The 26,232-nt window shown below is 33.9% G+C and overlaps 1 protein-coding gene across 4 annotated transcripts in view; it reads left to right on the top strand.

Annotated features, from left to right (window-relative positions):
• Positions 1–26,232, top strand: part of LOC100159889 (protein prickle) — a 201,427-nt gene that overhangs the window by 148,833 nt on the left and 26,362 nt on the right. For all 4 annotated transcript variants that reach the window (XM_008185650.3, XM_001946112.5, XM_016805044.2 and 1 more), the window contains one exon: positions 14,964–15,206. In XM_008185650.3, the coding sequence (XP_008183872.1) occupies positions 14,964–15,206 (243 nt within the window). The remainder of the gene's footprint in view (positions 1–14,963; positions 15,207–26,232) is intronic.

Raw genomic sequence — 26,232 nt, 5'->3', positions numbered from 1 at the left:
GATTCCATAATAACACAATCCGACCCACGACGCGTGCGCGAGTGTTGTTTGTACAATAATATGTATAATAATATTCTATGGTCGTTATGTAATGTGCGTGGAATTGCGCGTATAGTCCTTTGATCTGTACCGTCGGCCGAACCGCATTTTCTGGTCTCTGTTTGCCAAAATAACCGTGCAAAATGTTTTGTTTCGTCGTTTCGGCATATAATACGAGAGTATTATCCGCGGTTAATTATCGTGTATAAGCACGCAAACGCATCCGAATATAAACGATGACAAAACGGATTTCGTGGCGGCTTCGAGAAAGTGTATTATACAGGGTGGCGATTCGCCAAGCACGATGCTCGTCCCCTATAGCTTTCTTTTCATCAATAACACGCACATTCGTTCAAAATCTGATATTCCAAATTCTTAAATACCTATAATATAATACATTCAGTGAAGACCTCGTATTAAAATGCTTGACATATTTACATACTACTTAAGTATAAATATAGTGTCCTATATAAGAGATACATGGTGATATAATACATGTTATATGAATACCTATAGTCAATATAGATAGATACATGGAGATACAAACTTCTGTTTTTTTAAATAAAACCACCCCCCCCCCCTTTACTAACTGTATTCTGTTTGTATAGGTGGATCATTTTTATGAAAATATATTGACGTGTCCAAATAAAAATTCGAAAGATGACTATATAGTTTTTGGGTTATTTAACTTTGTGCGCTAAGCAGGGGTGAACTGGTTTGGGTGATACCCGACCGGGACTAGCCCGATAACTTGTTAATATATTTTTATTATTAGCCCAAAATTGGACCTGTTTGGTCTGTTTCACCGAGGCTAATTTTTATTCCCAGTCCGCCCTTGGCACTAAGGATAAAGCGGATACCCACGATAATGCGTTTGAAAGATATTACATTACGGAGGCTTTGGAGATTTGAAAATTGTAGAAATTTACATTAATCTTTGAACAATTATAATTTGTATAATAAATACTAGATCTAAAATCATATATTATATTTTATATTTTTGTAGAAAAATTGTTAAGGATTTTAGTGACTATACTATCCTTTATCTAAACATTTTAAATTAGTTATATCAACTATCAATGTTTTCAACAAAAATTATCAATTAAACGATTTACAGTAAAATTGGAGTTCTCATTTGAAAAACAGTAGTTATTATCGCCATAGAACAATAGCTCCTCAAGTAGTACAAAACATCCCGAGAATATGGTATTTAGGCTTTAAGTATATTTAAAAATTACAAAAATAAGGATTTAAAAAAATTCATTATTGAACGAAAAATGGGGGTGAGTGTAGTTGGTGTGAATCACCCTGTATATGTATATTATGTAGGCAAACACATAGATAGGTATATCCGGCCGAATAAATATGTCGTCAGTATAATGTTTTCGGTGCATTAGACTTTCGAAACAAAAACTTATATAACAACAATAATTACGCGCATAAACGTGTTTCAAACAGAATAATTGAAACTTAATGTTTTGATGACTTTATAAATAATAACTGTTGTCTGTTTTAATTTAATTAATACGTATCTCCTGCCACTCACCCTCGTTCTCCGCAGGAATGTTATTTTACATGTTTCATGTTAATCATATTATTATAAATACTGCAGGGTAACTACGTCGTCAGTCGGTATTTAATTCAAGTTCTAACTTTTAGAAGGGGAATGATCCAAATAAAATCGTATGATTTAATAATATTATATTAGATGTATTGTATGCCTATAATGTAATAATAATTTTGTTTTTTCGAGGATTTCACAAATAAGCTATAACTTTGATTTATATCAATGGAATTTAATTGTAATTACGATATAATATAAAAATGATATTATTTATTAATTATTAATAAACAATATCATTTTTATCTCGAATCGTTTTTCATTCAATTTCAATTTCGTCAATTGTTATACCTGATTGTTACTTTAAAAAATATATTATATCCTTGCTTTGTACAACAAGGAGGAGTCTTTAATGGTATTGTATTGTACAAATTTGTAAAAACTATTTATAATATTGACAAAACATTTAGCATAAATTAAAGTGATAGCTTTTATAAAAACATTACAGACCGCGAAGGTATATAGTAGTGTATTTTTTTATTGTTTTATAATCTTAAAACGACCATGTTTTGGTATAATGGTTACACTTTACTTGTTGGGTGATTATTCTATCACAGACTTCGCAATATCTTACAAAAATACAAGAAATTAAATTATTTTTTTTTTTGTAACTATACCTATTCGATCTAATTAATAATCTAAAAATCATAGAAAAATACAAAACAATGAATGGTTTTAAAATTTAAATACAATAATCAAATGAAAAATTCTATTTATTTCCTATAAAGGTACCTACCTATAATATAAGATATTGGATCCCGTGTGACAAAAAAGAATCACTCTTCAGTGTATATATCGAAATCGTTCAAGATCTCGCCGAGTGCACACGTCATATAAGTACATTTTCCGTTTCTGTAGTATACGCAGTCGAACAGGCCAACAATTTAATATAACGATAACGGGTATTATCGTGGCGGTTAATTGTCCTTTTTAGAAAAGGTTTCCGCGATCAAACCACCCCGCTTCAGCAACGCTACGGCCGCGGTATCTTAATAAAATCTCGAGCACTCGTCGGGAGGGTAGCGAAAGACCGACAACGATGGTTTGCCCTGCTCTTAAAGGAATTATATGGAATACAAGACCGATTTACTTTCGCGGACGACGGCGTCTCCCCGGGGCGTTTTGCCCGACAACCGCGGCGGCGGGGAAGTCTTCGCGTTATGTGATACGTCATTAGGCACGACAAATAACGGTCGTACGGTCGTCGAGGTTTGTTGTGTTTCCTCCGAATATATATTATACAAGCACACACACACACACACACACACACACATAAACGCACTCACATACACCCACCCACACTCGCACACACGCCGCAGTCGCTCTATTATATGCCCCACAGACGCAGCGGATCTATAGATCTTCGCGCGTTTCCGAAAGGAAAAAAAAAACTATTATATACAAGCCACCTCGTCTCGAGGATTTTTCCGTCGTTCTTTCTCTTTCTGATTTTCTCTCTCTCTTTTACTTTTTATTTCGGTCCGTTTGTCTCGAGACGCGGTCGGCTCTCCGGGGACACCGCGCCGTCGCGCAGCTTTCTCGCGGTCTGATGGGCTAAGAGCGTGTCGTCCCGAGTTCGTTTGCAGTACGGAGGGGTGAAAAAAACATAATAGATATGAACCTTACTAGAAAAATATTCGTTTTTCGCTCGCATTTAGGGAAGTCTCCGCGGAGTATACAAAATACCGTCCTTTGGCGAAGGTGCGTGACGCTGACACCCGCAAGTTTGAATTTCAACTCAAAAACCACATCAGACTCGTAAATACATTCGTATATTATATATAATATTATGGTCGTTTATGGGCCACACTGTTGCGAAATAGCTAAAATCGTTACCTCAATTTTTAGATAAATTACAAAATTGGAATCTATATATAGTTATAACTATGCCATCTATAAGATAGACGTTTTAACTATTTAGATAAATTTACATGATCATTTAAGTTATTTAACATCTATTGATAACCTAAGTATTTATCAGTGATTTCAACTAAACTAATAGTACTATTGGTATTTGTATAATTGGTAGATATGTAGCAAGACAAATATAATAATATGTTACTATACACTATGTCTTTTAAGAATGAAATGTACAAGTTATATACTATTCTATCTAGATATCGTTTACATTTTTAGTATCTGTCTATATCTAGAGAAAAATGTTGAGTTCAGATATCTAATCTATTTAAAAAAAAAAAATTAACTGAGCACAGGCGCACAGCCTTAGATCGTGTATTAATAGTAATTGATCTAAGAGCACAACACTATCACAGATTTTATAATTCAGTGAAAACTCTTGATAACGAAACATTAACATAACAATCATTGATTTTCTTTATTATAACCCCAATCGTTATAAGAAAATAATAATTTACATTTAATATTACAATGTATTTATCATTGTTACTATACATTAATCAGGAAACTGAAATTTGAAGACTTGGCCCTGGTCAATTTTGTTATTTTTTTAAAACCTCCTCTATTACGAAAACAGACACTTTTAACGAAAACAATTCTCTTAGCCTCTTAACATTCGTTATAGAGAGTTTTCACAGTTAATTAAATTGCTATATTATTCAGCACACAACAATGTATAGTACAACAATGTAAGTACGTAATCGATCGTAAAATATAATATTATAATGTAACGACCTAGGGTAAAACCGACCGGCGGGCCGACATAAATCTCGATATGATTTCAAACTAAAACGGTTAGGTTCATGGTACTTTTGAGTTTTGTTCACCACCACCCCCTGACTCAGTACACTCAGTCCGCCCCTTCGCTATTATCATAGTATTTAGTTTTATACATTCTCTCAGGACATTGTCATCAAAACTTATTGATAGCTTATAATATTATATAGATGGCTACACGGCAAAACCTCGAATTTGAAAGATTTTGTGTTTTTTTTGTTGGATGCACTGTGCAATTAGTACACTCTGCATTTTGATATAATATTATAATTGTTCCCACTATTTCCTTAAAATAATGTACAAAAACAAAAATTCGTAACTATAATATCAATATCGAACATTTAACAAAGCGGTTTACAAATTTTGTAAAATCAACTTGCGAGGTTTTTCCGTGTAACCATCGATAGTATAATATAATTGTAAATAATTGTGTATATCAAGCTATAAAACTATGCATGTATATATTCCTGCAGGAAAGAAACAGAAAATCAGTAATTAAATAGTTAAATATCTTTTTTTGTAAGATAAAGCCAGGTTGGTCCACTGCCCTGACTATAATTATCACCACAAGCAGTCCTCCCGAGTTTAATGTTATGCACGCAGTGTGTCTTGTAATTTGAATTATTAATAGAGCAACGTCGTTATATTTTCTTAAAAATGGAGCACCTGACGTTTGAACCTTCAAACACGCCTGCAATAACCACATCCCCTCCACCCCTTCCCACCAGTGACAGTATTGAACTAAATAAGCTATTTAGAATTTAGAAAAAAAATAAAATAACCACCCCGTCGACCGTCGAGTACATGTACTTTTTTATTGCAGCACGTATACGCGATCCGTTATTTATAACGCAAACCGATTGATATATATCATTTTTCTTTCTTTGTTTTTATTATTTTTTTTCTGATATCTCCGACCACCCGGTCTAAATCGACGCAGTGTTATGTGTAGCCGAAGGGGAAACGCGTTGTTAACCGACCAATTAGTGGTTGGCCCCAACCGGCGCGGCGCGGCGGTGAGCACACACAACGCATTCCTCCGTCAGAGCGGTACCTATATACTTATACCCACAAACCGTAATATAGAACACATATTATTATTCCGCCGAATGCTCCTCAAACCTCGAAATCCCGAGCCATCGAATGGGGAAAAATACTTCGGTTTGCCTATACATGTTTTTACTCGTATATTATATCGTTTGAAGCTCATAAATCAATTTCGAACAGTATAACGACTGATGCAGTTTAACCGCTCGATAGGTTTTTAAATACGCAAGCGTAGTTCTTGTACGATCGACCGATAATTTCAATTTTTTTTTAATTGAGACTCGCCACTTCTATGCACAGTTAGGTACTCTTCCACGGCGGTACTACAGTTGATATTTTATATTGCGTTAATAATATTATGGTCGTATATACAATAGGTATGCGCATTATCATCATTGTATGATTCCCTTTAATATTGGAATAGTTGCGTATATATACTTAATCACACACGCATTATAAACTATTATTATAAGCCTCTGCAGTACCTATATAACAATAGTGCGTCAAAATATTATTCTTACGAAACCTCACTGCAGCAACAATGAAAAACGTTTACATTTTAAATATTGTTAAACGACTATAATATACAGACATGCAAATTCCATTGAAATGTTTGAAAGGTGCCTCTATATATCTATATATAATATATTGAAAAGTTTCGTTTTAAAATGTAAATAATTTCGAACGCTCGAGATAAATATTTTCGTCGGGTATAGGAGCCATTGCTGCTGCTGCTGCTGCTGTTGGTTATTCGCTTTATGACTGCATTGTAAAAAGTCATGGTATGCTAATGAGTGCTGTCGAAAGACACCTATACTAAGAAATAGTTCGCTTAAGCTACCCAGAAAAATTATTCGCGGCGCATTGTGTTATATAATATTATGCTATGTAGACAACTCCGATGATCAAACGGCTGATTTCGCCGTCTTTGTCGAAATAATATAAAGAACAAAAAAAAATAAATACTTAGGTCTGCGAAAAATATGGGAGAGAGGGTGCATGTCTTATACCTACCGTGCCGTCTGAATCAAAATAAAACTATTTATATTCAAATTAACACTCTCCAGAAAGTGATTATATAATGCATTATTTGAATCATAGACGCGCGTATAATAAATAATATAGTGCTTTGTAGTTGCTTAATTGTGTGTACAGACAACGAGACAAATTGATGTATACAATCAACGAGAGCGTTTTCTCGTCTTATTTTAATTGTGCACACGCATAATGACATGTACACAGAGGTACAATACAAATACGTTATACCTACTATAGGTATATATTATAATAAACTTATACTTTTGTTACTCATCATTTATCAGAGGGATACCCGTAAAAACAGTATACCCGAGTAATGTTAAAAAAAAAACCAAGAGAACGCTAAATTGAATCGTTGAACAATACGCACCCTTCTTTTCACTGTTAATAACCCCCTCTCGCGAGCTGCGTACAACGCACACCACATCTTTTCAAGTTTTGTATTCACGGCAGGGGAACAAACTGAGTTTACGGTCAAAACCGTGACGATATCCAACGACGATTCCACAAAATTATACTCCATTTCTCTGTGCGTGTCCTTTATTGTATATAAACGCTCACCGTCGCATATGTAAATGTTTTTGTTGGTCTTTCGTATGGTTTTTTTTCCGTATCTTTGTACAACTATTTGATACCAAACGGAAAGGAAAGAAATGAAAAAATAAACATTTTTCTTTCTCTGCGGCGGTTGTTGTGTGCAGTCGTTTGTATATATGACTATAATATGTCTATATATACGCAAATACGACGCATAATATATATATATACGCCTTAAATGTATACGAAGGCACACAGTATTTGTCCGTATACATACGACGCATTATTACGTCACGGGGGAGGGGAGGGCTGGTTGGACGGCGTGTGTGGGTGCACTGAGTGAAGGATACTCGCGTCGTAGCTGGAGGTTCTCGTCTGTGGTTATCCTTAAGCCTTTACCCGGTCTCTTCACGTATACATAAATATAATATATATTCGTCTTTTGACTGCGCCCGTAATGAAAAAAAAATAATAATAAAATAAAATCTCTGCTCGAGAAACGTTCTTTACAATATTCGCGGTTTCGTCCGTGTAACGTCCGTCCCTTCTTAGCTCTCTATTGACTATTTATATATATAGGTACGATAGTTCGTCATTTTTATTATGTGCAAATTTCATATTATGTCTGTATACATATCGCGGGCGAGATACACACAACGTATAACCTAGAAATATTCCACAGGATAAAAACATCTTCGTGTTCTCGTCGGGGCAAATTGCTCGTCCATAATGACGTATAATCGATGTACAAACATAGAGTACATATCTGCATTTGTATAGTATACCATCCTAGTTTGTAAGTGCGAATTGAAAAAATAATTATTATAATAATATTAATAAAGTATCGAAAAACTATACTTTGTCGACGTCTAAGAGGGACTGGTGCTGTGCCTGCGACGAGTTGACATAATAATATTAAATTTAAGATGACGCGGTTAAATCTGAGTCGCGACATTCGGGTATTATATTATAATTATTATTATACTCGCTTTGACGGAATCCAAAAAATTATCTCGCGCGTATACACTCTAGTCATTAATAATTGCCGGACGTGTCAATTCCACGTCGAGCATAAATAAAAAAAAAATTTGAATTTCCAATCGAATGTTATGCAAATAATTTTAGTGTCGGAGGAAAAACTAAAAGGTCAACGTAATTTACGATCGTTTATTTTGTTTTATTCTATAAATAAAATATATAAATTAGTTTTAATTTTTTTATAAAACAGTTATTAATTATTAGTTTTAAAAATATGTTAACCCTTGATCATAATACTATAGTGTACAACAATATTTAAAACTAATGTTTTGATATTTTGACGAAATAACGCAGTCTAAAATATAATATAATATTCATTAAATATAAAAGCATAAAACAATGCATTAATGTCCGAACATTGTAGTTTTATTACGAGTTTATATTATAATTAAAAACCATGAGTATTCGTTCCGTGTTTTCCGAATCCGTCATCGTTGTCGTCGCATCCATATCCGGTCGTATAATGTCGAATAATAATAATATTTCATATAATTACTTTAACATTTTTTTTTTATATAACTTTAAATTAATCTATAATATTATAACTAACGCAATACACCTTCATGATATAATTTCGGTCGCGTGCTGCAGGATTTTCCGGAGGTGGAAAAAATACGAAAATATCTCTTTTACACGAGAATAACGATATAAGTATAACGATCGCACGCACACGTCACGCGTGAAACTACGCAAATGCGTATGGTACCTATACGTTATCACGCGTGGGTGTTACTACTTACTCGGTTACGGTATTATATTCATTTTACATACTTGCACCATGTTAGTATAATATTACTGTAGTGTAATAATACTGTTTGGGTTACGTCTCGTAATAATTAAAGAATCACCCTGCTTTATAATATTATTTAAAGGCATTTCGTTGAACAATACTACCTTCTACAATTTACTTGGAAAATTATTAGTCTATTTAGCCGGTTAAATATATAGGTCACACTGTATATTTCCTACAGGTATCGCGATTTTCCGTAATATGCATCTTACATCACATGACCATATTATATATATATATATTAATATATCCCGAGTCCCGACTTAAATGTATATTATATTATATTGCTTACTTTAGTCGTCCCAAGTCGTCGTCGGCTGAGCTAGACACCGATGATATAATATTATATAATGATATATATTATACATTCGAGGACGTGTCGACGCGTGCGTGCGTGCGTGTTTAAGACGACGTAAGTGCGTGTTTTTTGTCTTTCCCTCCACGTCGAGAAAACTTACCCGTAAACGAGACTCGTCGCTGACTCGCATTCGACATATCCGGATGATGATGATGATGATTATAATAATAATAACAACGCGTACACGCCATGGCCATGTATATGTGATCCAATATTATGCTATAATAATAATAATATTATTATACATTATGTGCTATATATAGACTGCAACAAGTCTGCTACGACTTATCCGGCGATGCTATGCCGCTGCCGCATCATCAACGATTCCTGGACCGCGCACGCTACCCAGCGGGCTAACCCCCTCCCCCCCCAACACCCCACCGGCCACCACGACTTCTCTATATTATACATTAACATTAATCATACACAGTAATTGCCGTTCGAATATATATATATAATATATGTATGTGCGAGTGTGTGTAGGAATAATATATAATAATATTATATTTTATATATTATTATTATGTGTGTATATACAGGAAAACGCGTCGGGACCTGCAGTGCACATATACGCACTATGTATACCTCAAACTACTCTGGTGCAGAGCAGTGTATGATATATATTATTCCTACGTACACGCGTGTATACGCCCATGCGTGAGATGTATCGCTCTCTCCCCGGGGCCGTTTGATTATAACGTATTAAAATTATTGTATATAATATGTACACCTCGGAATAATATTATGTACATTATAATATCTACACGTAGGAAAAAGGTTTATTCTCAGTTTTTCCCGTAAAACGACGTCACGTGAGCTCGCCCGACCGACGTACGTCCGGATACATGTACAAGATAGTTACTTCTGCAGTAGGTACCTGTACTCGCTTACCTATATACCATAATATTATAGACGATCATAAAAACGTATACTGCAAGCTGACAAATTCTTGTGAACTGCTAGCAGCTGCAACGTCGGCGATAAAAAATACCCCTGACAATATACACGACCGTGTAACAACTCACTTTCAACAAATGTATTATATATAGACACTCGAAACGACACGCGAAGATTTCGAGACTAATAGAGCGAAAAATAAACGAATGACCAAAATACGACGAGCGTCGTCTCTTATCGTTTTCGCCAGTTTCGGGACATTTCAGAGAAGACTTTCGTCCACATCACTTTTATATGACCTATAAAATGTTATGTGTACAGAGTGGTATATTATAATATATATATATATCATTGATAAATTTATATATCTACCCTCTTATTATATATATAATATAATATATCACTGCATATGTGATAATATATATATATACTATACATACCTAATAATATAGTATATAAGCTTAACACGGTGAAGTGAATTTATTTACCTACACACTAAAGACTACATTATGCGTGTTTTCGACGGACTCCTGTCGATTCTCAGGGCGATTTATCACCTCCCCACTCCCAAAACAACCCCCCCACCGTCAATCCACGCCAATACATATATAGGTGTGCAGTGTGCACGCAATCTCGATCCTGCACGTCGTGGTTTTCGCGGTAATTTCATCCTTTATCGCCGTCTGTACAAATATACAGGGTGTTTCACCAAGTATACTCTCCACGTTTTTATTCAATTGGTAACGCAGTTATTCAATATCTGATTTTTTGAGTTTTTAAATATATACTCGAAGACCATATCATCGAATTATTGAGATATTTTTCTACGACTCAAGGAGAGTGTTCTAAGGAGTTACAGATTTCTGTTTTTCAAATGAGAACCATCTCCTTTTCTGCTGTAAACTGTTTAGCGGATTAATGTTCTGAAAAAGTGGTGTACGTTCCTAAGTCCAAATTCGAACGAGTGGTTTTTGAGTTATTTAAATTTTGTGAACTAAAAAAGGATAGTAGGGCTGTAATGATGGGTCTGGAAGACATGACGGCAATGGCGATTTGAAAATTTTAGTAATTAATATCAATCTATGAACACTTATAATTTGTGAAAAAATGTTAGTACCTATAATAAATACTAAATATAAAACCACATATCATACACTTTATATTTATGTAAAACCATTTCCTTATCGTAAAAATTGTAATAAGTATAATAACAGTCGTCTGTATCGCCACAGGACCCTCCTTAGGTAGTACTACTAATCTCACGGATTCGAAAACAATATGGTCAATATGAGACGTATACCTAATATGTTATAATTTCAAAATGTCAAAAATCAGAATTTCGACGGATCAAAGGAAAACACGGGGGCAGTGAGCTTGGCTTGGCGAATCACCCTGTACATGTGTATAATATACGCCTCATTGACGTCAAGGTCCTGCATAATATATATTATATACACAGTAATATATTATTATTATTATTATTATTATTATTATTGAGCGGCGAATATCATTTGTCGCACGTCCGATCGGCAGGACTCCACGCGCGGCGTTAATATATAGCACGCGCCTGCCGATACGCATACAACTACTAAAGGTATGCCGACGCCTGGACAAACGTCCATAAATTATACCGTTCAAGTAATTACGACGTCCCATTGTTATTAACAAACGCGTCGTCTATACCACGGGCGACACATTATTATTATATAATACATTATAAATTATAACAATATAATATATACCTATATATAGGTATTATATTATTATTGTACAAACGCACTTCGCCGTCGTGCAGATATACAGGCGCATAACGTGGGTAGGCACGACGTGGCTATCCTTATTCCGTATTAGTCGAAACCGATTTGTTCGAATCGCGTCGATGCGTGACGTTAAACGACGTGTGTACGGCTCGATAACAATAATAAATTATTTTTGTATTGGTATAATTAGGTACCCACATCATAATGTAGTTGTAATACCACGGTAGTCATATCCAACAAACCGATACATTTGCTATTCTCCACCCACGCTCATGTAAGAAAATTCAGGAGGGTAGCAAGAAGCGCCTCCCTGCCCCCCCCCCCCACAGAATTATTTATGCCTCTTGTTCTATCTATGCGAAAACAGTGCAGTCGCTTTTTTTATCCTAAGCCTTACGTCCTATTGCGTACAACCGATGACCAAATTAATCAACCAGTATTATAATATAACACCTATTTAATCGACATATGTATACGGCTGATACTCCGTGTACTGTATAATAATAACATAATGACGTCTCGAGAATAAACGTATTGAAAAATATTTCCTTTTAGATCGAACCACGTGTATATACCGCGGTTGCTTAATTTATTTCAATATTAAATATTGATGTAAATGGAGGTATAAACCAGCCAAATACATTAATAATATTATAATATAGTACCAAATGAATATATTATAATTATAATTGAAAACGTCGAGCGTGGCGCTTAAAGGGTATATTATCGTTTACCTAGTACAGTGGGATATACATAAAGTTATGCATGTTCCCCGGAACTGATACGATTTCCCGGGGTGGACGATAAAATTACGTATGCTAGACATTCTTAGATCCCTATGCGCGCAGGTGTAAATTAGAAAAATTTCGACCGTGATATCCGTACATACAATATTATACATAATCTTGTATCGTAATAATGTATAGTGGTACGTTATTAGGATTTTTGTCTTTCATTTTTATCTCGACCGTTTCGGGTCCGTATCGCCTCCGAGATGATTCGTTAACGTGAACGGAATAATAATATTGTCGTCGTCGCTATTATTATAATTTCATTTTTCTTTCCAAATCATATTATTTAAATATTATAATAATTTACTCGCATTATATTCAGGTATTACACGGATTTGTGTATATGTGTGTATAAATCAGTGTGCATAAAACCGAAACTATATTGTCGCGCGCGATGATTAATGATAATCGTATTCAAAACGATCACTGTTTAATAACAACGCTCGTGCGCCGTGCGTTCAAATTAATAAAACGTCCTAAACAAATCACGCCCACCTGTTGATCGGATCGGAAACCGTATACAGCAATAGCTCTGGAGGCTAGTAATGAAATCCCGATAAAAACCTTTGAATACACTCTTGAGTTAATCATAAAATTATTAATGTGAATTAATCGGGTTAAAAGTGTTTATATGTGTGTATTATAATGTTAGCGAGAATTTTTACAGTTAATTGGACATCTCCGGAGGCTGTAATTTTTTGACGATAACTTATAACATCTACTATATTTGACTGTAGCGCTGGGTAGTATATTATATAATATTATAATATATAAGGCACTCGTCCTTCGAGATCGATAATTCGATTAAAACCCACCGGTTTTTAATGCACTTGTACAATTATTGTAACGACGGAATTTTATTGCATACCTTTACATCTATAGTAATATAATATAATAATAATATCATATTATGTGGGTTAGGCTCGCGTCGTACGCGGTTCGCATTTTCGCAATGTGAACGAAATGTTTACACATAAATTATTATTACGTATTGCCGAAAGGTTCGTTATTTCGCGGTCCCGAATAATACAACACATTTTTTATGATTTCATTGCGTACATTTAATTCACTTAGTTACGCGTAAATGTATTCATAATATTTATAAATTTATATGTACCTATACATATATTTGTTTTCAATTATGTTTAGGATATTTAATTAATTTGCGTTCCGAATACCAAAAAGTGCTCGAAATTTAATTAAACGTGCCGCAAAAGCTACGTATCCCTTTTAAAAACGTACGGTTATAATGGCAAAACGCAGACCAAATATAATATTTTACAGTCCATTGTGATTAGTTAGGAATGTAACGACATACATTTTGGAACAAGGAGTATTTTTTTTTTTTTTTACTCTTACTTTGGAAATTTTAAAATATACATTTGTCAACAACCCAAAGGTAAATATGGAAACTAAATAAATAAACGCGCGGCACCGCACATATGCATAATATAATAATATTTATAGTTACATTCTTATATATGATGTAGGTATACCCGTAACTAAAAAAAAATGCCATCTTGTTTTTTTTTTATTTCAGTCATTTATTGTTGACGGAAAACATGATAACAATGACAAAAATTACTTGTCGTAAAATTGAAAATCGATATTGTTAGATATCTGTACCGTGGGTGCAACACTATAAATTGTGGACATTTTACCTTTGTCGTAACACGATTCCGGATGATTACGACCAAAAAAATGGTTTTATTATTTTTTCACCCCAAACAATGCAATTGCATCACACTTATACTTGGCATCGAATCATTTTAATCATACACATTACATAATATATTGTAATATTCGTGTTTAATTGTTCATAAAATAGAATTTAGTCACAAATAAAATAAGAGTACTTATAATAGCTGAATATTCATTCTGAACCGTGATCCAAAAAATTAGTCTGCAACAGGCACGAAAATATTTTATGAAATTCATATATTCTCATCGGTGTTTACAATATCCAACAGGTAATGGTGTATTCAGGGGTGGTTGGGGGGCTATTACCTCATCCCCCCACTAAAATTGTTAAATAACAACAATATTTTGATTAAAAAATCATTTTCAGATAAAAATTATCAAAAGTTAATTGCTAACCCTCTGCCCGAAAAAAATTTCTGGATACATCACTGTCAACAGGTGTACAATAATTGAATAATATAACATTATGATAACAGTTTAATAATGCTTTCCCTTATACTACCGGTTTTTTTATTTATTTATAGTTTATACATAGTATAGTTATAATAATTCCGAACATTGGTTTAGTCTACTAATTCGATAAGGCCTGCACCTTGATTCGCAATATATAATTACCTATATATGCTAATGGTCTATTTTATTTTTGTTCCAGGTGCACTTGTTCTTCTCGGGCGTGCCCGAAGACAAAGTGCCGTACCTGAACTCGGCGGGCGAGCGGTACCGGGTAAGGCAGCTCCTGCAACAGTTGCCTCCACACGACAACGAGGTGCGGTACTGTCGGGGGCTGTCGGACGAAGAACGCAAAGAGCTGAGGCTGTTCAGCGCGCAGAGGAAACGCGACGCCCTGGGACGCGGCGTGGCTAAGCAGTTGGTCGCTGACGTACCTTGTGCGAACGTAAGTCAAACACTATATATAATATAATAGGTATTTTATATACAGAGCGGTCGGTGATGATATTATAGCAGTGGATAATTTTCGAAGTCGACCTTTTTCACGACGGCGACCGTGTTTTCTATTTCGAGTATTAATTTGATCAAAACAATAATATATGTAATAGCGGCTTAACGTTTTCAAAAAAAAAAAAGTGAAGATTCTTGAAAACCACTGCTGCGCGCGGGTACGATGCGACGTGTAGGAACAACAATTTATTCTTATATAAATACATATAAAATTAAAATCCAATAATGTTTCTCCTCTATCCAATGAAAATATTACAGTATAATCGTACGGTTAAACAGATCACTCTGTATATAATATCATAACAAAATATTATATTAAAACACGTATATTATATTATAGATAATATTATATAGGCGTATAGGAAATGTGATTATTTTTTTTTTCATTTGCCTACGCACACAGCTTCCACAACAACTCGTTTGTAAAACGGTCGTTTCGTATTATACATGTATAACGCACGTGCTAACAGATTTCTATAATGCTCGAGTAATATAATATATCACCGCGGTGTAGATAGGACATACGATATAAACGAAAAACATGTTAAAATAATATAAAACTGCATATAACCTACCTATACCCGTGTTGTTGCACGCGGTAAGTATATCATATTATAATGCAAGTAAGGTACACCTGTGCACGTCATATACATTAACTCACGTGTTAATACGTCAACTCACGTGTTAATATACGTTAACTCACGTGTTAATATATACGTTAACTCACGTGTTAATATATGATATAACTCTGTATATGGATACCTATACTCGATGCGCGCATTGGACAGTCGATATATTATTATTTTGTTTTGATTGGCCCGACCTCCACGGGTGAGTGAGTATATTATTACCGCCACATACATAATATAATATAATCGAATTCGGTAATGATGACCTAATTAAACGTCATGTTTTATTAAAGTGGCAATACCGCTGCGTGAAACCGATTTGTGAAATGTTTTTTGTTTTGAGACGTTTTGAAAATTTGACATATAAAATCCAAGTATAATATTCATGTGATGTTGTAAAACATACCTATCCTATAATATTATATTACACGCGCGGGGAACAGACCGCCGTGATACGCCTCAGAGTTATAATATACCGAGGCATCGGACATTTTGTTGTAAAAATAGATAATAATAATAACACTATAAAGAACATATCGAGAATACCTAACATTTAAAAAACTATATCATACAAAATTGCAAAACTAAATAGTTCTCGACACTTATTCTGGTAACATTGCATATTTTATGAAACATTACAATTTATGATCATTATACATTTATACGTATTTAGGCGTATACAATAATTATTGAGCTCATTATTTAGATTTTGCAAGCCGATATAGTTTATAGGTACCTACACACTACCACTAAACATTATGTAAGACTACAATAAATATTGCAAATATGTCATCGTACGAAAAACCTGTAAATAATACATTGCAAGAATTAGGTGACGCCGTGACAGATGTGCTCAACAGTAAGCTGGTTTAGTAAACCTTGACTCATCACCCTTATCGGTTCTTATAATGTGTGACACAGACCGGAAGTGACGAGATTCGTGAATAGAATTCTATGGATTCGTTTTGCCGAGACGACCATTTACGCCGTCCCCAATGACTGCATACGAAAATCTCTCGGCTGATGGGGGAAAGAAGTCGGCGACAGTGGCGTTTGCCTCTGCACGCTGACTAACCGCAACGACACGGAAATTGTTGTGGTTACCCACTCAAGAGTATACCGTATACAATATTATAATATTTTCCATCGATCAGTCTCAGAGAAAATATCGTCGAGGACTGATCGTAGAGAACACTACAGTCGACGGTCACTGCTATTTTTCTTATAAAGACATATAATACCAACGAATGTCTCTCGGCCCCTCCCCTGTATACGCTATTGCCTCCACACACGGAACCGGAATACCGGTAGGATGCAGTTTCCGTGTTTTGCGTGCACGTATTTATTATGATTCCACGCATACGGCCGCTCAAGCAGTCGATTTCACGGTTTCCGGAATCCACTATACTATACATCTTACAGGCGGTCAGTGGTCAAAAATAATATTATATAAAACGCATTGTCGACAACCCTTAGGACTCATAGGCGCAAATAGCGTTTGAGATTTGGTGGGGGCTAATGGGGCTAATAGGGCCTTACTTTGATAATATTGAATATACTTAAAAGAAAATGTAGGAAATGTTTGGGAGGGCTATGGACATTTTTGGGGGAGCTTAGCCCCTAAAGCCCCCCCCCCTATTTGCGCCTATGGCTTAGGTATAACTTATAATAATATGATGTGGGTACCTATAAAATATATGACATCTATTGTAAACATAATGTTGTTACCGTCTTATATTTGGAAGGCTTATTTTCCACAAGCCATGACCAACTTCTTGCCAATAATTTGTCTACTCCTCTGAGAGGGTCTAAACTATATTTTAGCACTGTGATCTCTCAATATTACTGTGATTTCGGCACTATACTCACAACATGTATATAATAATACGTAAAACGATAAAATTATGTTAAAACAATTTTCCACTCGGGATTTTATGATATAGTTGATTGCTTTATCTTACCCATTGTAAAAGAATTAACTAATAATATAATAATCCCAGTATCCCACTGTTAAAAATATGTTTATTTATAGCCACTAAATAGTACACTAGAAGAGGTTGGTAATACGTATTCCTATATTAAAAAAAATATATATTAATATGAATTTTAAATATTTTTAAGAATCCCGTTTTCTCATAAATTTATACTACATAGAAAAATATCATATTAAAAAAACCCACCTTAAATAATTTTCCACCTGAGGTAACTTAACACCACGTTGGTTTTATAAAACAAATAGCGTTTTCGTTCCGCTTTGCCGAATCTAAAACGTTTATACGAAAAAAATTAATTATTAAAACAGTTTAATATTTAATCACAATGATAATAATATGACTATAAAGTAGCATTGGATACAAATAGGAGATGAATAAAATATAATTCATTATGATATATAAAATTATGAAAATTTTACATTATACTGCAGGTTAGGGTAGGTTAGGTTATTTTAAATAGAAATGTTTTAGTAATATAATTCTATAAACTGTTTAGTGTTTAAGGACATTTAGGAGTTAGGACAATCTAAACTATTTCTGAATAGGTAATCGTTTGACAGAAAACATATTGATAAAAAAAAAATTAACTATACACAAAAAACTATATTAAAGGCAAACTAAATTAAACTAAACTATATTAAAGGTACCTTTTATCAATACCTTCCATTGTAATTTACATGTAAAACTTAAATTAGTAATAATGTATCTAGCTTATACGCATAATTAATATACCTATTGTGCCTACAACCTACTTCTAATCAAATGTAATTCTTACTTTGTACCCTTACTTATAATTTATAAATATGTTATTTAAGATAATATTGTACATTCATTTACATTAATTCTAATATACAAAAGTACCCAAATAATTGTTATAGGAACAAAGCTTCTAAGTTCCGGGGAAATATAATAGCAGTTTGTCAATTGATATCCTTTTATTACTTTAAAAATATCAAAATTATTTAGTAACAAAGACATTTATGATTGTTAAACAATTGTAATTTATACTAATAATTTTTAGGAGTCATATTTCAAAAACGGATATAATGTCAGATCTAAAATGTTAAATGTGTATAATAGATTAATACATTCATTTTAATTATAGACCATCTACATATTATGCTCTTATATTAAATTACACTTGTTTTTAATAACAAAACTAACGACAGTTAAAACAACTTATTTTTAATATCTCAACATTTTTAACGTTGACTTGAATTTCTAGGATGTTGATCAAGTCTCAGATGTACTATTTACATTTTTCTAGAAAAAAAAGTGTACAAATATTTAGTTTACAACATATAAATTATATGTTATAAATGTTTTGAATAGTAATGATTTATTACATTGTTTTGAGTTAGGTCAAATCTACAGGTATATGGAAATGTGTATCCTTCCTTATTTTGGAGGGCTTAACCATAAAATACGTCTTACCATCATTTTGCAAAAGGATAAAGTGTTATTAACCAGTGTTAAAATAATAGGATGATTTTTCATTTGAATCAATGTTGCACAAGAAGTCATTAGTAACATCAGTAGCTGTAAAATATATAATTTGTTTATTTCGCACATGTAACTAGTAACTATAATAACATAAAACAATATTAATTTTTGATTTAACGTTTTGAGTCACCCAAATACTCATATTTCCTTTAACACACTTACCGATACAACTAGATTCAAATTGATATTGAAATATCCAAATGCCATTATTTCATCCATTTCCGAAACAGATATTTGATTCATAAACAATATTTATATTATAAATTAAGTATAAATATTAAAATCAAACACTAACATCTAATACTAGGTATAAATCTCAGTTGTCGTTACTCGTTTATGTATAGTCAGGGACGTAATGCAACAGTGCCAGTAAGACGCACGTAGAAATGTTTCAATGAAACTTTAAATTAATGTAACAATTTAAATAATTTGAAGAAATGTTAAAATTGAGGGAAATATAGGTTAGGTATAAATCAAAAAAATAATACACAGAAATTTAAAATATACATTATTTAAAATATTTTCTTTTGTAGGGTTTTATAATAGGTCTAACATTTGTCATTTATGTAAAAAATTTGGGGGTCAAAAGTACTCAAACGACGCCTTTGTGTATACAATAAACCTTTGTATATACCACGATTTAATTATAAGATTAATATAATTACAAATGTACACAAATATATTTTACTTGTATTTTTATGTCAGTCGATAACTTTGAAAACTGGGTTAATCGTAAATATGATATAATTTTTTTTTTCTGAAAACATTTGAAATTTGTTAATAATTAAAATACTTGAAATATAATTAATACATTAAATATAATATAAGGTTGGTAAATTTCAACATTATACTAATTCGGCATAAATTTATAATTTATTTTACAAACAGTGTTATGCTTTGAGCAAAAAAAACTCTGATAAGTGATTAGTGATTATCTACATATTATACGAGTATATATAAATGTAGCCTAAAGGTATTATTTAAAATTGATAAAATATGTTAATAAATAAACATTTAATATGTGTTTGAGTTTGAAAGATTGTTTTTCCAAAACCTTTACGAGTAACAGTGATAACTAGAAATGTACTATTTATTTTACCACTACAATGTATTAATGTATGCTTACCATGCCACTGCTAAGTGGTACAGTGACGTATATACTATCCTACCAATATAATACCATCCAACTGTTTGAACGTGTACAGTAATGTGTGATGTTGGAAGATGTGATGTTTGGTATTTCAAAGGTGCAGCCTTTTGCAATTAGCTAGCTGGAGTGCATATATATAGGCATAAATAAGCTCATTTTTTTTTCGAAGGGGGGGGAGGTTAGTTTATGAAATCAGAAAAATGTCTCTCACATGGTAAATATCTGTACCTATGTCAAATATCTATCTGTTTTTGAGCTAAGTAATTTTCGGGGAGAGAAAATGAGCCCCCTCCTATTTGTGTCTGTGAACTGGAAACTGGGAATTTATATTGTTATTTAACTTATAATTCTAAATTCTAATAATATTATGTCTTACTTTTTAATTTATCCACGAGGCAACGATGATGATAGACATCATAAACAGTATGATTTGAACATTGAAAATGTGTACTGGTAAATAAGTGATAAGAATCTCGGTAACACTGGATTTTGATGAAATAAATTCATGGCTTATCATTAAATGAAGTAAATATATCATATCGATAAAACTGCATACAAAATAGCCCAAGAGCATTGGACCATAACCCGAATTGATTTTTTTTAATAATTGAGATAGTTCAGCGTGTTGCAACCTAATGTTTTCCATCGGCATAACTATTTCAGAATTTGACATATCATTAGGAATTGAGTTTGATGTAAGAGGAAGGTCTTTCCAATAGTTATTTAATACTTGATATCTACATTCGAAGTTAATGAGATAAAACACGTTGAAATAACAACTATGAAATCTAAAATGTATGGTACACCAAAAATGAGGACCATTACGGTGGGAATTGAATGTGGTGGCCATGTGTACACACGATGTACTTCAAACCCAAAAAAATATATGAATAATAAGATTAAAATCTTAACCCAAAACTCTTTACTCGGACCTCGTATGTAACATAAATATAAATTATGTTCCATTTGCTGAATTAACCTTTTCTATTTGTATAATATTCAAAATATTATTAATAGATAAATATTGATAAAAATGGTTGTTATACTATCGACGTCTCTGAAACTAGTAAAACCCTATAATTGTATGGCATATGATAATCATTAATCATAACTGCATATAGATACTTTTGCGGTATGCACGCTTATGGACCCACAACCTATGTTATGTTAACTGTTAAATCTTTAAAGATAGGATGATTCATGTTGGTTTTTAATAGTAGGTATTCATTTATGTATTTTGTTTTGTATTTATAATCAATGGTGTTACTTTATATACCACACAGATTTATACATCGGGTAGCGTACTAATTCTGCTCGGAAGTCTAAAAAATTGTAATACCAAACAATTTTAAACGATTTATTTTATAATCCACATCGATAGGATGACTATTGAGTGACATTAGATTATTATAGTTGGCAACGAATAAAATATAAATAAATAATAAGAAGCTGGAAATACATCACTGGAAGATAATTTAATGCGTGTGTGTACGATGGTGGAAAAACAGATTACTTTTTCGTCGTCCTTTTGTGTCTGCATTCTTCAGCGCATTTGCGAACTCCGTCGTGGGAATAATATAGGGCGATTGTTTTCTAGTGAACTATAGGTGAACTATATTATATCTTCGAGAAATAATATTTAAGCTTCGTGTTGTTAAAAACATACCATTTCCCATTTCTCTATAGAAATATTATGCAATACTCAAAATGTAAAAATATTTTGTCATTTTTTAAGATATTGCCTGTGGTTGTAAAAGATTCACCCTGTGTAGAGGTGTAGCTTTCAGCCGACACGAGGCATGCGCGTTAAAGCCGTTTCCGAGGTAATAAATCTTATACCTGCAGACGGAAGACCTGTCGCGTCATATGAAAAAAATATCTCTGTGATTAATATCACATTATATAATATCTAGCCGTATAGGCGTACGAGTTGATTTCGGTTTCCATGCGCAGAAATCTGAACTCAAACAAATTATTATTTTTCGCGACAACGCTGAAAAGAACAGACCGCACTGACACAGCCGGTCGCAAAGAAGCGCAGTGCTCGGGTGTTCTATTATAATATAATATTTAGCGCCAGTGCTCGAGAATACTGCCGTGACAACTCGAAATACGTGATTTTTCGGCAGAATGATTTGAAAGTTTAAAATTACCCATTTTATTATAATATTATATTATTGAAGTTGTACTTACTTTCAACTTTGTAGATAAAACGAATGCTAAAAGTGCAGTATTATATTTGAGTGTAACGTGTGCTGCATAAAAAAAATGCACGCACTTGATATAATATAGGTAGGTACATCACTACGTTGTATCATTAACCGAAATGTACTCAAAAGTCACGTTTTTTTTTTTTAGTCGTACCTATCACAATGTATCATATTATTATATTCTTTGCACCGCGGGCAATATTCTCGCATAGACTCTCGCGGTTTTCTCTGACATATATTATTAAAATATATATATATTAATATATTACGTATATTATTTTAATTTAAAATTCAATCTTTACTACGCCTATAACGCCGTAGTGTTCTTTTGTCTATTTCATACAACCGTTTGACGTGTACATATTTATATATAAATTTATGTCACGTTATTATTGTATTGCGTGAAACTCATACGCGGTCTTCGTCGCGTGAACTGCATCTGCAGTGTAGTAAGGCTTTCCGGTGAATACCGTTTTTTACATAAAAAACATTACAATAAGTCTACACGCGGCGTATATACGCGCGAGCGTTATTCGATTCACTGCCCAATTCGATTGACACAATTTTTGATTTTTCTATTCACGTCAACCGTTAAGTTGACGAGGGTTTTCGGAGAGAGATTCTCCAAAACGTATATGGGTAGTATTATTATTATTATTATTATGGGTGCATCGTTATCATGTTATATTATCCACTCGCGCAGATTCGAAATTTAGAACATCATCACGTCTGTGCGCACTGTCATCAAACACTCGCAAGTTTCGTATATTATATTATATACGATGACGATGATGATGACGTGTGGACGTGAAACGACGGAGATCGTTATATATTTTCCGGGAAAAGAAAAATAACCGCCAAATTGCGTTTCATTTTATTATTTACTCTTCTGAATCCGACTCTCCTGCGATTCCGTGTTTTGATTGGAAAAAACAATACTGTTGTGTATACTACAACAACTTTACACACGCGTTTCACTATACCTATCTTATATGTATGGAATACTTGCAACGGGCGAAATACAACGGAGGTGTATATAACGCAACGTGGATCGAGTTGATTGTTATTATTATTATTATATAAGACTAGATTCGGGCGGAATTAAAATTTAAAAAACGCGCGTCCGACGATATATTAATAACGATATTATATATTATTTTATTTACCCGACTCAACAACCGTGAGTGGCGCTCGACCTATATATGGCGACTTATATATTATTATTATTGTGTGTACACAATATAATGACTGCTGCGGGATAATAATATGTAATGACGAGCGGTGTACAAGTGCATTCCATTTGTTTCGCTCTGCCGACACATTCGAGTAAAAACGAAATAATAAAAATCAACCGGAAAAAAAACTCCCGACAGTTCTCTCCGACGTCAGCGAGAGAGAGAACATTTAAAAACGTTACACGATTTATCGCGTCGACGGGAAAACGAACCCGAAAACCGACGACGCCCTCGGCCGCCACTCGACTTCGGGTCGTCGCCATGCAAGTGGGGCGGCAGAGTCGTACGCGTACATATTATAATATACCAACTCGTATATAATATAATTGCTAAACAAACTCGGTAATTTCGACAGTTTTCGCCGCGCCGGTGCGGCGGGGACACGGCGCGGGGGTGGCTGATAGATGGGTTGTTATCTTTCAACGGCACTTGGCGTCAATGGATTTATTACCGTATTTATATATACGTACATATAGGTGTATATATATATAATAATATGTATAGGCGTTTAAAAGGGTGCACGACACACGCGTATTCATCTCTCTCCCTTTCTCCGCGCAGTGTGTGTCGCACTCTACCCCTCTCTCTCACTGGTCTCTCTCCCGTAAAATCGCTCCAGCCGCCGCCGTTTAACGACAAGTCACATGTGCGGTGCGCGCCGAGGAGCAATAATTATACCCCGCGGTCGCCTGTTTAAAGTGTTTTTAACGCGAGATTTATGGCGGCCGTGTCGTCGGGAAGAACGGCGCGAGGTTCTAAGCCAGCCAGCCCTTGACGTCGTTATCGTTATTATTGTTTGCGGGCTTCTCAGAGACCCGATTATAATATACCTTTGCTCTCGAAAATATTATTTCCAAGCACCTCCACGGACCTCCCAAATAAAAATGTCCAGGTTTTACGAGTACCCATATAATATAATATATAATATATATATATATTATTGTTTTATTTATATAGTTTACTGGGACATTAAAACGATTTGTTATTGTTTACGAATTATTTTTTTATTTAAGTCTATATATTTCTGGAATCGTTAGTTTTCATCTTTGGCCCAGCACGTCTAATCTCAGTTTAATAGATAATATATTATTAACCATATAATTGATATGTTTAATGTATATCTATTATCTTGTTACACAATTGGTGATAATTATGACAGAGGGAACTATACAATATTTAAAACGTTGGTAATATTGTGTGAATCGGTTTGCCTCTATTAAATATGTAAACTTTGCTATGAAAAAAAAAATTTTAATTTTTTAAAGTCCCGCTTAAAATTCGACATAATCTCTGCCTATTTATATACATATAAATCGTTTCGGGTCTCGATTTCCTGGCGATAAGCTGGCCACAGAGGTATCTCGACGGATTTTCTGGCCGTATCCTATACTCGTGTACGATTTGAGTTCTGCGGCTTTTGCACAACAATGGTCGCGCGTAATTTGCGACGGCTTTTTATCTCGTCTTGCAAACGCGTTCGATTGCCAAAAAAAAATAAAATAATCCCACCCTCGAGAACACCGCGAGTCATTTTCCGAGCCTTTGCAGATCGGACTCGGCATCGCACACACACACGACGATTATTGCCATTATTATTATTATTATCCGACATCGGTTCCGTCGGCGAGATCTTATACGTATACGTTTAAAACGATATTATTATTGTTATTATACATTGTTGTAGCTATACTACGCCGTTTGTGTTTTTATCTCCGTACAAAGCAAACACCCTACGAGCTATTCCCTGTGGACTGTTTGGATTTCGCCCACTAATAAATTTGTTTGATTTTAATACGCGTGCCGCCTTAAACACGGGACGAACCACACACGCGCGTGCGAGCGCAAAACCTGCACGTGATAATAATAATATTATGTCTGCCGATTAATAATGTGTTCGTAAACATTATTCGTCCCGTCAGTCTTTTGTTGCTTTTAAACCCTCGCGGAACCGAAGGGGTGCATAAACATATACTTTGGCGGGGACGACGGACTTCGCGTTCATAATATTATACGATGATTTCCAGCAAGGCGTAGATACATGGTTAAATATAATAATATTACCGACGCTACACGGAAGTACGACTACCTGTTATAGGGAATGTGTCGCGGAATGAGGTATATATATATATATTCTTTTTAAATCGACACTCGTTCGGCCGAATACGAAATTGGCGATCGAAACAACGATTTGTGTATTTTCCCTGGTCGTTGTCGGTTTTTTATAATATATTTTTGCACAG

This window comes from Acyrthosiphon pisum, chromosome A1, assembly GCF_005508785.2.
Source record: "Acyrthosiphon pisum isolate AL4f chromosome A1, pea_aphid_22Mar2018_4r6ur, whole genome shotgun sequence".
Taxonomy (NCBI): Eukaryota; Metazoa; Arthropoda; class Insecta; order Hemiptera; family Aphididae; genus Acyrthosiphon; species Acyrthosiphon pisum.
The sequence above is the reverse complement of the archived record's forward strand: the minus strand, read 5'-3'. Positions and strand labels throughout refer to the sequence as shown.